The 14,856-nt window shown below is 37.5% G+C and overlaps 2 protein-coding genes across 2 annotated transcripts in view; one reads left to right on the top strand and one right to left on the bottom strand.

Annotated features, from left to right (window-relative positions):
- Rpb8 (DNA-directed RNA polymerases I, II, and III subunit Rpb8) overlaps positions 1-6,492 on the top strand; it is a 78,602-nt gene extending 72,110 nt beyond the window's left edge. The window contains exon 4 of the mRNA XM_023156217.2: positions 6,318-6,492. Within this exon, the coding sequence (XP_023011985.1) occupies positions 6,318-6,435 (118 nt within the window). The 3' untranslated portion in view covers positions 6,436-6,492. The remainder of the gene's footprint in view (positions 1-6,317) is intronic.
- A 154-nt stretch (positions 6,493-6,646) lies between these two features.
- LOC111502211 (V-type proton ATPase subunit G) lies at positions 6,647-14,369 on the bottom strand. Its single transcript, XM_023156218.2, has 3 exons — positions 14,174-14,369; positions 11,195-11,394; positions 6,647-6,854 (listed from the first exon to the last, which is right to left on the bottom strand). Exons 1-3 carry the CDS (start codon positions 14,253-14,255, stop codon positions 6,765-6,767), a joined length of 372 nt encoding a protein of 123 aa, XP_023011986.2. The 5' UTR covers positions 14,256-14,369; the 3' UTR covers positions 6,647-6,764.
- Between the last annotated feature and the right edge of the window lie 487 nt (positions 14,370-14,856).

Below are 14,856 nucleotides of genomic sequence, written 5' to 3'. Positions count from 1 at the left end.
AACATTTATTGCGCCATTAATTTTTTTTGCGTATATAAATTACTTCATTTCAATTTTTATTACAATTATAGTGTTCGTTTCGAATGTTATTATTGATATCATTTCTTTTTCTGCTTATTAAAACACAAATAATATATTTTTGATGTAGATATGTTTCAGATAATCAATCATAAAAGGTTTTATTATTCGAAGTTCATTTTAGAAAAGGCTCAGAGCAATGAAAAAATATGAATTGGTACCTAAAAATGGAAAAAAACTCTCGAAAAAGTCTACGATACATAGGGAGACGTGAAAGTTGCTATTGTGTTTCTATTCAACTCAGTCAATCAATTTCCAGGGCCGTAATTTAAAAGGGAATAATTCACACAATTATAATGGAATATTACAGAAACATCCTGAAATATAAAATTGAATTTAATTTCTCAGGATGAAGTGAACGTCTACGATTCAAAAACTACAACAAAAAATACAGGTCCGCATTTGAAAATTCAAAGGGGGGTGGCCCAAGTCAGATGACACCCTGTAAAAAAGATTCATAATAATAATAATTCTTTATTCTCCAGACCTCAAATTACGTAATTGATAAGAAACAGAATTCAATTTATTGATTAAGATTTTACAGTGTTCTCCCCAGGAAATATGTTCGTCTATATAAATAATCCAAGAAATCGGACGGTCTTATCAACTGACTGTAAGTCTCCGAAATCAACTACACTAGCTTCTTTTTGTCTATTGTGAAAGCGTGTACATTTTGTTTTATTTGTATTTAGATGAAGTGATGTTGGCTCTAAAACCACTGAGCCATATCAAAGGAATTTTTTTACATTTTGACGTATACCAGTATTCATCCCAATCTGATACAATAACTGATGATTCATCAGCGAAAACAATGATTGAGCTATCACATATCTTCACAATAAAGTTGATATAAAGTATAAATAAGGTAGGTCCTAGGACCGAACCCTGAGGAACACCTACTTCAGAATAATCATTACACGATGACATATGGTTACCAATAGTGACACGAATGTTACGTTTACTCAAAAAACTTGTTATCAATTTCGTCAATCAGCTGTCACCCCCTTACGAACGACAACTCTCAGAAGTTGAGAAACTTGCGCGAGCTAAGGACTAACGAGGTCTTACCTTTTAACGTGTGATTCCTAAGGCGGTTGCAGAATCATCCCAGCTTCAATCAAATAAATTCTCTCGAGAAAAATAACTGGTCGAGGCGGGAATCGAACCCACGGCCTTCCGATCGTAAGTCGGGCGCACTACCACCGCGGCCAATTCCACAAAATACGCAACTTCGTCACAATTCAACCGACACTCCATCTCTTATCGTTTACGAGATACCCATTTACAGAAACGAATTTGAGTCTACTTTGAACTGTAATATTCCAACGAATTCTTATTCACTTCAATCGAAATAAGCGTCATTTGAATCAGTGCACCTTCGCTAACGCAACACAAGTCGAATAATTTCGTCAGCAGAAAAATTGTGCACTCGGGATTCGATGCAGTTGACGAAGGCCGTTTTCGCCTGGTCCTGATTGGCGAAGGTGCTACCGGTGAGAAGTTTATCGAAATGCTTGAAGGCATAGTAGTCTGTTAGCGAGAGATCTGGGGAATATGGTGGGTGAAGCAGAACTTCAACGTTTAGTTGTGTTTTGAGAAACGGGCGGACAGGCTTTGTCGCAGAATGTTGTAATAAATCACATCAGCCGCTGACCTCCATACAGTAACCTGTGTTCCAGGCAAAAGTAGCGGCCGTCGTCGAACACTGTATAGAAGAAACAGGCAGAAGGTCACAAAAAAAAACCGTTGCCATATTCTCTGACAGCCAGACGACAATTAAGGCGCTCAGCTCATTTCAAGACTGGTGGCAAGCTGTCTGAGCCCTCTCGAGGAGCAAGTACCCAAATAGGGTCACAAGGGCAATGAGAAGACCGATGTTCTAGCTCCAAGGCCCTGAACCCTTCTGAGAAGTAGCGAAAGCATGTAGAAAGACATCCATAAATTCATGAATGCCAGCCGAATCGATAGATTGGTGGAATGAGCTCCCAGGAATGAGGCAGACGAAGGAGTTCATAAAGGAACCATCGCCCAGATTCACGGAAGACTTGCTAAACCACAACCGTAAGATTGTAAGGGTAGTTGTGGGTCTACTAACTGTCAAGAAGAGAAATATCAAAGAGACCAAGCTAGACAATGAGCTCTAACAACCAAGGAGCATCACAATAGATCAGAAACCAGGCCAAGGGCTAGCTCCCCCCGACAATATAAGGTTCGTTCTGGTTCTACGAAATTCGGGTTCTATGACGTCAGGTTCCTGCGCAGTTGATATAGAGCGTTCTGGTTTATTAATAATAATAATAATACCGTCTTTATTATCTTCTAATACATTCAAATCAAATTAATCATGTACAGTTCATTTATCATAAGAAGACAAAAGGCGAAGTTCAATTTACATGATGACAAGTCATCATTCAATTGCTCTTCCACTTAACCTCAAAAATGTCGCCTAGTACGCAAAGGAATAAACAAAAAGAATTTTTAAATATCTTGAAATAGTATGACTATTTATAAATTTGTAATAGGTATGTAGCTATTGGGTCATTAATAGTTTGAAGATAATAAGAATCGTTTGAAATTGATATTGAAATGATTGAAGTCATCTCGTTTCATGGGCTCGGGAATGTCATTATAAATTGCACAGATCTGGTTGCTGAAACTCCTTCTAAAGAACTCTGTGCGAAAGGATGGCGGAGGTAGTCGGCCTTTATACCTTACATTTATATTATGCACATGTTCTAAAAGTGATTTTCTTTACTATTAATTATTTGTGAAACAAAGTTGCAGCATGTAACACTCTCCTGTCGTTCATATTTAACCAGCCGGTAATCTTCAGTTTATGTGATATTCTTTCTCTTCTTCTTATACCAAAAACTAACCGTAGGCAGGAATTCTGAACTTTTTGTATCTTTTTCTTGAATTGGTTGGTTAAACATGGACCATACAAAACATCAGCATAATTGAATATAGATAAAACTAATGATTCGCACAAATTCGCCTTCACCTTCATGGGTAGGAAATTTCGGTGTCCATATATAATTTTGAGCGAATAATATGCACGCCGAATAAACTGATTAACCTGGCTTTCGAATGTCAAGTCCTTATCTAAAATGATGCCCAGGCTATTGGCTTCTGGGACAACCCCAAGTACATGATCATTTACTACTACTTTCACAGATTTGCAAATATCATTTCTAGGGTCTTTTGGTCCGGAAACAATAACATTGGATTTACTACAATTTATATTTCAGCAGTGATCAGAAGCATTTTTCACAAATAATTTTAAGTCACTATTGATTTGAGTACACGCATTATCTATCATTTCAGGTGAGAAGATATAATACAACTGGGTATCGTCTGCATACAAATGTATATTACAAAATTTTAAACATTTTGCAAGTTGAGATGTGTAGATAGCAAACAAAAGGGGTCCCAAAATAGAGCCCTGTGGTACTCCACATATCAACTTCAAATATTGTGAGCTTGATGAATCCTCTGTTCTGGTTTCGACTGCGAAATGATCCTAAACTATCTTAAACCGTCCCAAATCGTTCTTGAACTGACTACAAAGATACGTTACTTAACAAAATGGACATGATCAACAGTATTTTCTCGTCTCAATGTCTTCACATATACGAAAGGAGTCACAGTGATTTCTTCAAAATGCCTTCTGGTTCAACTAAGTGTCCGAGACTATTTCTGACTTTGAGATTTTTTGTTTGTACGCATCATGTCTTGCGCAGTTTCCAAACAGTTCAAAACCGTCCAAACCGGAACAACCAATAATCTAATCCATACAGTAACCATGGTGCTTTTTTGGTGGGTTTTCGCCTTTGGGAAGTGCCTGGGTAGTTCAACGGTGTCCAACCACTAACCTAAATGTCTCCTGTTGTTGTAGAGGATCCACTTTTCAGCATACATGACAATGCAATCCAAAAAAGGGTTGCGCAGAACCAAAGAAGAACAAATTTTGAAACGTAAAAATTCCTGTCGATCATTCAAATCGTGTGGCGCATTTCGAGCATTTTGACCCTTCCAATGGGTTTTAAACCATCAAAAACCGCATGGGAACGGACGCCCAGTTCTTCCACCATCCCACGCACCAGGGCCCCAAATCATTGTTATGGATTACTGTAGCTTGATCACTTTTGGGCTCATCTTCTACTCTAAACTCTCCTGGACAAACCTTCACGAACTCACGCTGTGCAAATATCTGTTGGGAGAACCTATACTTTCCTATCTACTGAACTAGAGTATACAGAATGAGTCATAGCCGGTGGGAGATCGGCACGCTGATTTGCCCAGCACCGTTCTTATACAGTTATCACATTAGCAAAAGTAATAGAATGCAACCGAAGGTTCTAAACGGTACAAATTTTGTGTGCAATCAAGAGGCGGTACTTATGACCGGTTTCTTGTTTCTAGAGTTGGGTAGACTACGGCCGGCAAGACGCCCAGAGACGAGACCTGCGGAGTTATCCTAGATAGCGCTGCAAGTAACGGTGTACACGGTGGCAGTGTGGTTAGCTGGTTGTGATATTTGAACCACGACCACTATCCATACTTCCTTCGTGGATATCGTTGAAACTACACGACATACACCGAGAAAGTGTTTCAGAACTCCTTGTTAATTTTAGTGTGGAAAATATAACCTGTAATTGAAGTTGCTTGATCGAAATTTTTTGGAAATTTAGTTGCGCGGCGAACTTCTCACTTGATGAATGTTGTGTTATCAATAGAGGTTTTTTTTGTGTTTGTGAAACACGGACCGTACTTCAAGGCCAATGTTGCCAGTTCATTTTCGTGAAAGAAAGTTTTTGGCTTTCTACTACTCCATCTGATACAAAAAAAATGGATGAGAGAATCTTCCAAAGAAAGGAAGATTCTCTCATCCTTTTTTTTGTATCAGATGGAGTAGTAGAAAGCCAAAAACTTTCTTTCCCAAAAATTAATCACTCTTAAAATAACCCTTTCAATTTATTTTCGTGTTTGGCAATTGGTTTTTTATAAGAAGAACGGTAGATAGATGCTTACTACCACATAAATGGTACAAACAACATTTTCGTGACAGAAACTTAGAAATATAATCTCTGGCGTAGAATAAATCCCACTGATTTACTTCAGATTGAAGTCTAATATATTCTACATCAGTAGTTGAATTGAATAACACCACACTGTTCTGTTCCTAAAGTCGTGTTCTTTGAAACTAGTTTCAATAACTCGATCGGTTTGACCAACATGGTTAATATATTCAACATCAGTAGTTGAATTGAATAAAACCACACTGTTCTGTTCCTGAAGTCGTGTTCTTTGAAACTAGTTTCAACAACTCGTTCGGTTTGACCAACATGGTTTTTATCGCAGCCCTCATAACTTATTTCATATATTTCGGACTCCTCAGTTTCGATAATTTTGCCTTTCGGGTTGCCTTATATCTGAAGTAAACAAGCAATTTTGAAAATCGCCGGTTTTTTTTTTGTTAGAAAGCATGAAGAGTGCGGCCACAAAATTTAAAATGGTTCTTCTCGGCTTTCAAGAGAACCGAGAAATCATATAAGTTGTCACTCAACAGTTCGAAGGTTAACATAGGGAAAAAATGTTTTTGATATATGTCAACATAGTTGCCTTTGATCATTACTATTGTTATAGTAAGATTTGTCTTTTGCCTTAAAATAGGCCTCAGATCCGACAATTACCTCTTCTCCGGCACCGAATTTCTTTCTAGCGAGCATTCTGTTGATGAAATTTGCACAGATGTTTTTTGAAGGTTAAAGTTAACTAAAAATCATATGGATTCAGTATTAGTATCGCCATCTGTATGTTAGCCTTCGAACTCTTCAGTAGATACACAAAGCGGGTTCAAGAATCAAAGGGGTAGTTGTCGATGGTTGTTGTCCATAGGAGCTGCTGCAATGAGGGTGCAGTTCTTCGCGAAAGAGGTGGGGGAGGGATGAAGTTGCCCATTTAATTGATGTTAGCTGTACAAATTTGAAGATTTTTAATATTTGTTCATTTTTTCTTTAGTTAGTATATTTTTCAGCTTACATAATTCTGTAGTATTCCTCTGAAATGTCATCATGCCACAATTCATTATGTATGTATAAATTTTCGTCTTATTTCAAGAATCTTGACAATTTTCAGTGATAGTCATTGTCGAGGTGCTGAAATAGAACCAACTGTTATTTTTAGCAGTCATATTTCTCTGCTATGAACATACATCTGATTATTGTTTTTTGTTTCAGAGCTGCCTACGTATCTTTCGGGGGTCTTCTCATGAGGCTACAAGGGGATGCCAATAATCTGCACAGCTTCGAAGTGGACCAGCATATGTATTTACTGATGAAGAAAATTTTTATGTAGTTACGGCATGGATGAACGTTATTTAGGCTAAGTTTTAATAAAAATATATTTAAATGATTAGTACTTTTCTTGCTTGGTAGATATGATTTAAATCTCTGGCGTGAAATTAATCTAATGAAAACACCTTTTCCACACCTGAACAAGAACACGTTTCGAAAACCAGGTTACCATCATCAGGAGATAATGAAACGTGTCTGCTGATAGAAAGATGTTGAAGATTTTGAATATTTATTTAATTATATATTCTTCAACAAATAACAAAACATAGAGAAATGCATAACCATAACAATGATTTCTAACCTCAACACGAATCTGTTACCAAATTAATTTTATATTTTATTGTAGGACCTCATGATGAAGTAATTTCGGTGTACCTTTGGTTCTATGTCTATGACGAGGTCGATCAGGTCCATAATCAGCTGAAACAGTAAGAAACATGTTATCACAAGGGTTGAGACAATATAGCAATATTTTATATCATTATTCGTTCCACCATTTATATCCCTTTACAACCGTGGATGTTTTCACGCGGGTCAATCAAGTTATTTTGATGTATGACTTGAATTATACAAAGTCAAATGATATTTTTCAATCACCTAAAAAATTCTCAAGTAGATAAAAACTCCACAAAATTGCTACTCAAATTATAACGTCTCTCTCTCTAGATTTTCTTGGCTTTTGCTTCCGTACGGCGCATTTAGCCAAAATTATAACGTCTTTTATGTTCTGAAAGCTATTGCAACAGCTATTGAAACGTCTTTTATGTTCTGAAAGCTATTGCAACAGCTATTGAAACGTCTTTTATGTTCTGAAAGCTATTGCAACAGCTATTGAAGGGAGCTTTCTGTAATAGTTACAGTTTTTTTTTCGGTTACTCGAAAAGTTCATTTTTGGTTAACCGAAAACTTGTTTTTGTTACCTGAGAATTTATGTTTTCGGATACCTGTAAATTTTTCGGTCGCCTTAAAATTTCTTTTTTGTTTCCCGAAAAAATGTCGGTGGCTGAGAAATTAAATTTTTCAGTTTTTTTTTTGAAAAATCAATGTTTTTTCAGTTGTCTGGAATATTCCTTGCGGTTACCTGAAAAATCCGGGTTTTTTCGGTTGACTGAAAAGTTCAGTTATTGGTTGCCTGAAATGGGTTACCCGAAAAAATTTCGTTATTCGGAAAATTCAATTCTCTTATTTCAATAATGATACCTAGTATTAGATATAAAAAAGTATTCTCCAGTTATTTGAAAAATTCCTCTTTTTCGGTTTTCCGAAAAATATTATTTACCAGGAAAGTTCCTATTCGGCCACTTGGAATGTTGTTTACCTGAAAATTGAATTTTTTGGTAACCTGAAAAACTTTTTTTGCGATAAAAATTGAATTTTTTTTTAGTTACCCGAAAATTTTAATTTGATTGCTCGAAAAAATTGTTTTGCCTCCCGAAAATTTTAGTTATCTGAAAAATTAGTTTTTTCGGCTATTTGAAGACATCATTTTTCCGGTAAATATTGTGTTTTTTAAGCATTCAATGAGGTTGTTGAAATGTGAATGTTGATAATCAGTATGTTTATATTCCATATTTTGGTGCTGCAATAAGTATATTATTTTCACTATGGTCAGAACGCGGAATGTTCCTCCTGACGAAAATCAACTAGTTTTCATAAAAGAGCTCTAAAACAATGCATTTTCAACTTATCATTTCAACCTTTTTCTTTAAAAAATTAATTAAATATTTAAAAAAGAGGAATGAAATACATTTAAAGGGATTCGTTTCTATTTCTCAATTTGGCAACATCGGTTATAGCTAATAAAGGACAATGAATCTGTTACCTGTATGAGACAAACAAAGATGACATATTTCAGAGGCGTGCTGCTCTGTTTACCGAGTTCCGAGACATTCTGTGACATTGACCTTTTGTGCACCTAACCTATCTTCCTCTATATAAATAAATAACAAAACAACTGTTGTTTATGTGGCTTGTGGAGGTGGTATTGAACTATAATTTATATTTTGCTTCAATTGTTGATTTATAAAGATAATTTTCCTTTTTTAAAGTAGAATATCTAGGTACGTATAAATTATTTTAACTTGATATAGCCGCTGTCGCCAATATGACAATTAGAAACAAATCCCTTTAAAAATTTAAACCCAACAGTTGAAACATCAATTTGAATACTTTCCGAAGTGAATTTGAAAAAACTCATGAATTAAACTCAACTTTATTTTGTTCAAAGTTGCATTTGCTGTAATAACCCAAATTGAGGAACATTCCCCATTGAAATAAGCTAAGTGACATCTCACTGTAGTACAAACTTGTTTAGCTCTTTGTATCTAGGCAACCAACTTTTAGTTTGTTGTGTATTACGGGTTGTGTCAGATGTCACCACTTTTCTATCTGACATACCTGCATCTACTCTATCAATCCACCATGTGTGATGCTCATGGTTTTCTTGAATCTGTAAATAGTTCCACTGGTACTACACACTGAACAATCGAGGTTAATAGTTTGAATGAACTGACACAATTGTAAGAGATTCTATCTAGAGAGCCGACCTCTGAAAGCGAATCAAAGAAACAAGTCCAGATCTCTAGAAAGGAAACTATTCTCTGGAAGTTTAACTCTTGATAACAATCGAGCTCCGCTCTTTGAGGTTGCTGAACGTCCAAAATAGAACCGGTGGGATATCGCCCTTGGAATGGGAGATTTAATGATTTCAGCCCTTCATCTGGAGACGATGGTTATTTCCAACTCTGCTTTAGAACAGACTGGAAAAACGTTTTCCTATTAGCAGGGCATTATGTTGCACAAAGTTCGTTGTGGTTATATACCTACCACAAAGTGAGCTGTAAAGACCCACAACCCAAATTGGTATGACCAGTTAGCCCTAAATCATTCCTAGGGTATAGGATGAAAGCATCATCTCCCTTAATAACCACCAGTATGCTTATCAAACTGGTGAATCGATAGATTCATCATTACTTAAGCTTGTAGAGAAAATCACCCGATTCCTCATCAATGAGGAGGTTGCAGTGGCCATATTTCTCGATATCGAAGGAGCATTTGCTCTGACAGAACAAGAACTACATGTCTTCAAGATCTGGCCATTAGGTTCAAGGTCACTAGGAGCTGTCCTCAAGATAGGGCACCCCTTCGATGATCGCTCCTGATGGATAGTCTGGTTAATGTCCTTGACAGTAGAGAAGATCTGCAAGTGTATATAGGTGATGCTGGACATGCCCCACCATAACTGTGATAGTCTACTTCACCAGGCAGAGGAATCTAGACAATATAACTCCGCTTTCCCTCAATGGTGTGGTTATTCCATTTACAACAAAGGTGAAGTATTTAGGCAATATCCTTGACTACCTACTCGCCTGAAAAATTTTTTAGACAGAGCCAGACTGTCTCTAAAGACATGTCGAAGGGCTTAGCTCTCTGGTTTACAGAGATAGGATTGCCTGGCTATCTCTGATGTCGTCAGCGGGAATGAAGATCCTTCTAGTCCTTTCTTCCTTTTCATATCTTCCTGGAAAGAGGGGCTTGGTGAGCAAAGAACTGTTGCAATTGCACTGGGCATGCTTATGAGGAGTGTTACAGACTGCTGGCTGACTCTGAAAATCACACATTTGGAAGAGACCTCCGACGTGATGCCTTCTTTTGGCAACCACCAATGCCTTAGAGGGGCCCTGTCCTTGATACTTTCAGGTTGTGGTAGAGATGTTTTACAGTCGCAGTCCCAGGAGAGAGATATCAACCTACGTAAGGACATATGTAAATTTATGCTATTGTTTTGTGTGTGGAGAGATTGGCAGAATCCAACCTCGTACATGAGTCAATGAAAATTTTCTCGGGCAATCAAGTAGCCTAAGTTGGTAGTGAATTGCCAAAGAAGAGCCTCTTCAATAGGAAGATCTAACAGACCTACTTACAGGTCACCGCCGTTTTATCATAGATAGATAAGACAGATTTGTTTTGCAAAATTACATTTGTGACAAGTCCAAGGTTACCATAGTTAAAATAATGACATTAAACATGTTTACCAGCCAAGTGCACTATCAATATATATTCCTAGTAGTTTTACATGCTCGTTTTTTGGGGTTTCATCCTTATTTAATTTCAAGTTCCACTTCTCAGAGAAAGACAGCCTGTGACATGATGTCCTTTACCTCTGAGGTACATACAGTGTGTAACAACGAAAACTTAACAGAGCCGTTTTTGAATATAAAAAGTAAGATTTTTAAAAAAAGCTCGGACACGTCGATTTCTAATTAGAGGGGTAAACCTTTCAAACTATTCAGATTTTTCGTAGTACGCACCCCCTCGGAGGGGTGCGTCCGACGACCCTTATTTAGATTGATTGATTTCAAAAAAGGGATTTTATTTAACAAAAAACTGATACTTCAAATTATCTCGAAAACTAATCGTCACAAAAATTTTCTTTCAACAGAGTTCTAAAGGTATTTGAAAGACCTTTAAAACAAGGTGCCACTCGACCTACTTTCCCTATCTGAATAAGGGTCGTCGGACGCACCCCTCCGAGGGGGTGCGTACTACAAAAAATATGATTAGTCTGAAAGGTGTCCCCCTTTAATTAGAAATCGACGTGTCCGAGCTTTTTCTAAAAATCTTACTTTTTATATTCAAAAACGGCTCTGTTAAGTTTTCGTTGTTACACACTGTATATTATTATATAAATAAAGGCAGGTGGAATATCGCATTGAAGATCAAACTTAGTATTTTAATTTGTATTGAATGATTTTCTTTACCGGGTCTTTATTTTTTTGAACGTTCAAATCCATTTCCTTCATGATCACTTCTGTGTCTCTGTCAATTTTAGCAGCCACATCTTCCCTGGAGCCCATGTACTTGGCCTCGTATTCTTTAAACTGGCGATCTCTTTCTTTTCTGTACAGTTCGATATCTGCTGCTGCTTCCTCTCTAGCCTGCTTTATCCTCTTTGCTTTCCCTGTCAATAAAAAAACATAATTCATGGTAGGAACCATAGCGAAAATAGGACATTTAAGTTTTAAGAAACTGTCTGACATAATATATGCCTTCATGAAAGTTTTTGGAAGTTCATTTGATTGCGGCATTGGTACCCCAAAAATATTTTTTCAAATTCATTTATTTTTATATGGCGGAATTGACCGATACTCCATAATGCGAGGAAGGCGAAGACTTCTCCCCTTACAAAAACGCCATCTATGAGATCGACAAGGAACTCAACTAGTTGTCTTGCGGTTCAAGGTGGGAAAAGTCATCGCCATCATTTTGTCACAAAGCAATGGAGACGTTGGCAAAATTGCATGAATTGGGCTTCGAATTGATTCCGCATCCACCGTATTCTCCGGATCTGGGCCCCAGCCACTTTTTCCTGTTCAGAGACCTCAAGAGAGTGCTCGCTGGAAAGAAATTTAGCGTCGATGAAGAGGTAGTCGTCGAAATTGAGTCATATTTTGAGGCTAAAGACAAATAGTGCTAAAATAAAAGTATCGAACAATTGTACGACTACTATAATAGTTATATCGCTCTCGAAGGCAACTATATTGAATAATAAAATCAAATTTTATATAAACTGACACGGCATTTAATATACTTACTATAACCTTTCAAACTACAGACAATTCCTCATGCATATATTGCTTGCAACTGCCAACTCATATTCATGAACACTTATAACTCAATTGGACAATTTGTCATGACCCGAGCATCGTTTATGAAGCCTTTCCGCAAGTACGGCCGTGAAAAAGGATGTTACAGCAGATAATCCAATTCTAGACCACTCAAATACCAATTCCATCATTTATGGGATCATAATATGCGCGTAATAAAAACAGCGTTTTACGATACGAAAATAAACTGGCATGAACAAAATTTTATGTTTTCGCAGCATATTTCTAGATTTGATACATTAAAATATCGTATACGTTTTATTAAAAAACTAAAAGAAATGATGTGACATAATTATACAGCAAATAGAGTCGTGTAACATTGAGTTGGAAACAATCACTCGTACAAAAATTCTCACCAAGTCGTGTTAAAAAAACTGAGCTGAAATCGTTTTTTTCAACGGAGATATGTAAACATTGCAGAAAAACTCTTAAAACGCCTATACGGTACTCTAACATACGAGGTTTCGGCAACATTTTTGGTGTAACTCTTTTCATATTTTTTCTCTGTCCAAATAGTGATTTTTCTAGTCAATGTCTGAAAGAATATTCATAGTGTGTCGGTCAGTAAGTCAAGCAAACAGTCACTGAGTCAGTCAGTGAGTGAGTCAATCAGTCAGTGAGCGAGTCGTCAATAAGTAGGTGACTCAGTCAGTGAGTTAGTAAACCAGCCAATCAATCAGTGAGTCAGTCTGTCAGCTCGCCAGTCGGTCATTGAGTCAATCAGGCGGTTACTGAGTCACGTCGGTCATTCAGCTAGTCCGTTAATCAGTCTTTGTGTCATTCAGTCAACCAATGAGTCAGGGAGTTGGTCAGTGGGTTAATCAGTCAGTGAGTGAGTAAGTCAATCAGCCGATGACTCAGGTCATTCAGCAAATCAATGAGTGAGTCAGTTCAGTCAATCAGCCAGTCATTGAATCAGACAGTAATTCAGTCAGACAGTGAGTTAGCTAATCAGTCACTGAGCGAGTCAGTTTGTGAGTAGATCAGTTGATGAGTCCGTCAGTTAGTCGGTGGGTCAGTAAGTGAGTCATGTTAATCATTCAGCTAGTGAGTCAGTTAATGACACGGTCAGTTAGTAGGTCAGTCAATAAGGCATTCAGCTAGTCAGTGAGTTAGTCAGCTAGTCAGTCGGTGAATCAGTCAGTAGTGAGTTAGTCGGTCGATTAGTCAGTCGGTGAGTATGTCAACCGGTAAGGCAGATCAGTCATTAAGTTGAACGGTGAGTGAGTATGTCCGTGAGTCAGTCAATCAGTCAGAGAGCAGATCAGCGAGTCAGTTATACAGTGATCGGTGAGTCGGTCAATCAGTGGGTGAGTGAATCAATCGGCCAGTAAGTCAATCAGACGGTTACTGAGTCGGTCGGTCAATGAGTAAGTTAGTACGTCAATCAGACAGTCACTGAGTCAGTCAATGAGTGATTCAACAAGTCATTCAGAGAGTCAGTCGGTGAATCAGTCAGTCAGTGGGTCAGTCAGTCAGTGAGCGAGTTAGACAGTCAGCGAGCCGGTCAATCAGTCAGTAAGCGAGTCAATCAGTCAGTGGGTCGGTCGGTCAGTCAGTGTGTCAATTGAACATTGAACCATTTAATATTGATATTTACTATTTGAGATCTTTACTAATATACTGCAATAACTAAGATTCTGGAGTTTACTATTGACGTCACATTAAAATTATAAATGTATACTTTAATTACATATTTTTTATAAATATTTCAGTACCCGACATTTATTACAGGGGTCACAAAATATTATTATTGAAACTGGACATCACCAAGATCAGATAAACACAAGACATACTATTATTGTTATGAACGATTTTATTAATCTAATAGTACCTATCAGAAAGTACTGATTCCCAACTTTCCCGCCAACTAATGATTGTTAAAAATGAAACAATAACATTTTTGAAAGGTTGCAACGAAACAAAAATTGAACTCAAAGGAAAACCGATTAGACCCGCTTTTTTGGCAGAAGGAAAATATTCCACAGATATTAAAAAACCTGGTCGGGCCGTTCCAGAAATACAACTCAAGCTCTATAATTATCGCAAAGCCAAAAAAAATGTGCCACTTACGTTTTCGGGCTTCCGCCACTTTTTCCGCGGCCCTTTTCTCAGCGACCAGCAACTGCTGGATGCCTTGCGTTTGGCAGGCCATCTTCGTCTATCTGCCCTTTCCGTGACACTGAATTAATGAAAAGTGCCTTCAATTGCTAAATTGGCCAGAAAAAGCTGTAGCCGAGCAACGGGAAGTTCAATTTTAAAATAGACTTGTTTGAGTCCGAGTCTGTTGGGTTGCATACTTGGCGGTCTTTGTTGTTTGTTGACGACGTAAACACGCATGGCACGTTATGAAATATTTTTGGGTACAGGATGTCCCACATATTTATTCAGTGTCACCAGTGAAGTCGGCAACATGTGGGATTTTTTTTAAAGACTGACTCACATGAAATTGGACTTTGGCGATGGTTCGTGCTTCGAATTACACCGAAAATAATATGAACACTGGTCACAAGCTGTTGGACAGTACCTGTCAAAATTGACACTTGAAAAAATTAAAAATGTCACAAGACGATTGTTCCGAATTCTTGTGGTTCTTGTTGAATACTCTTCATGAGCAAAAAAATAGCAGAATCAATACTCCTGACCGCTCTGGATCAGTGACGGCTCGTGCATTGGAGAACAGGGGAGGCTAAAGTCATAAAGACTATATACCGCGCACCTATTTAAAGCAAGTTACGTAATATTTGCATAAATGC

The sequence above is a fragment of the Leptinotarsa decemlineata genome, unplaced genomic scaffold (genome assembly GCF_025532065.1).
Source record: "Leptinotarsa decemlineata unplaced genomic scaffold, Ldec_3_MD MMD2_tig00026282_RagTag_RagTag, whole genome shotgun sequence".
Taxonomy (NCBI): domain Eukaryota; kingdom Metazoa; phylum Arthropoda; class Insecta; order Coleoptera; family Chrysomelidae; genus Leptinotarsa; species Leptinotarsa decemlineata.
This window is presented reverse-complemented; position numbering and strand designations above follow the sequence as displayed.

Bases quoted from the DNA above. Each gene is read 5' to 3' on its own strand.
- LOC111502211 (XM_023156218.2), bottom strand. From the start codon at position 14,255: ATGGCCTGCCAAACGCAAGGCATCCAGCAGTTGCTGGTCGCTGAGAAA. The intron at 11,395-14,173 runs GTAAGTGGCACA...TTTTATTGACAG, and splicing joins AGTGGCGGAAGCCCGAAAAC to GGAAAGCAAAGAGGATAAAG. The intron at 6,855-11,194 runs GTAAAGAAAATC...TTACTGTTTCAG, and splicing joins TTCAAAAAAATAAAGACCCG to CTGATTATGGACCTGATCGA.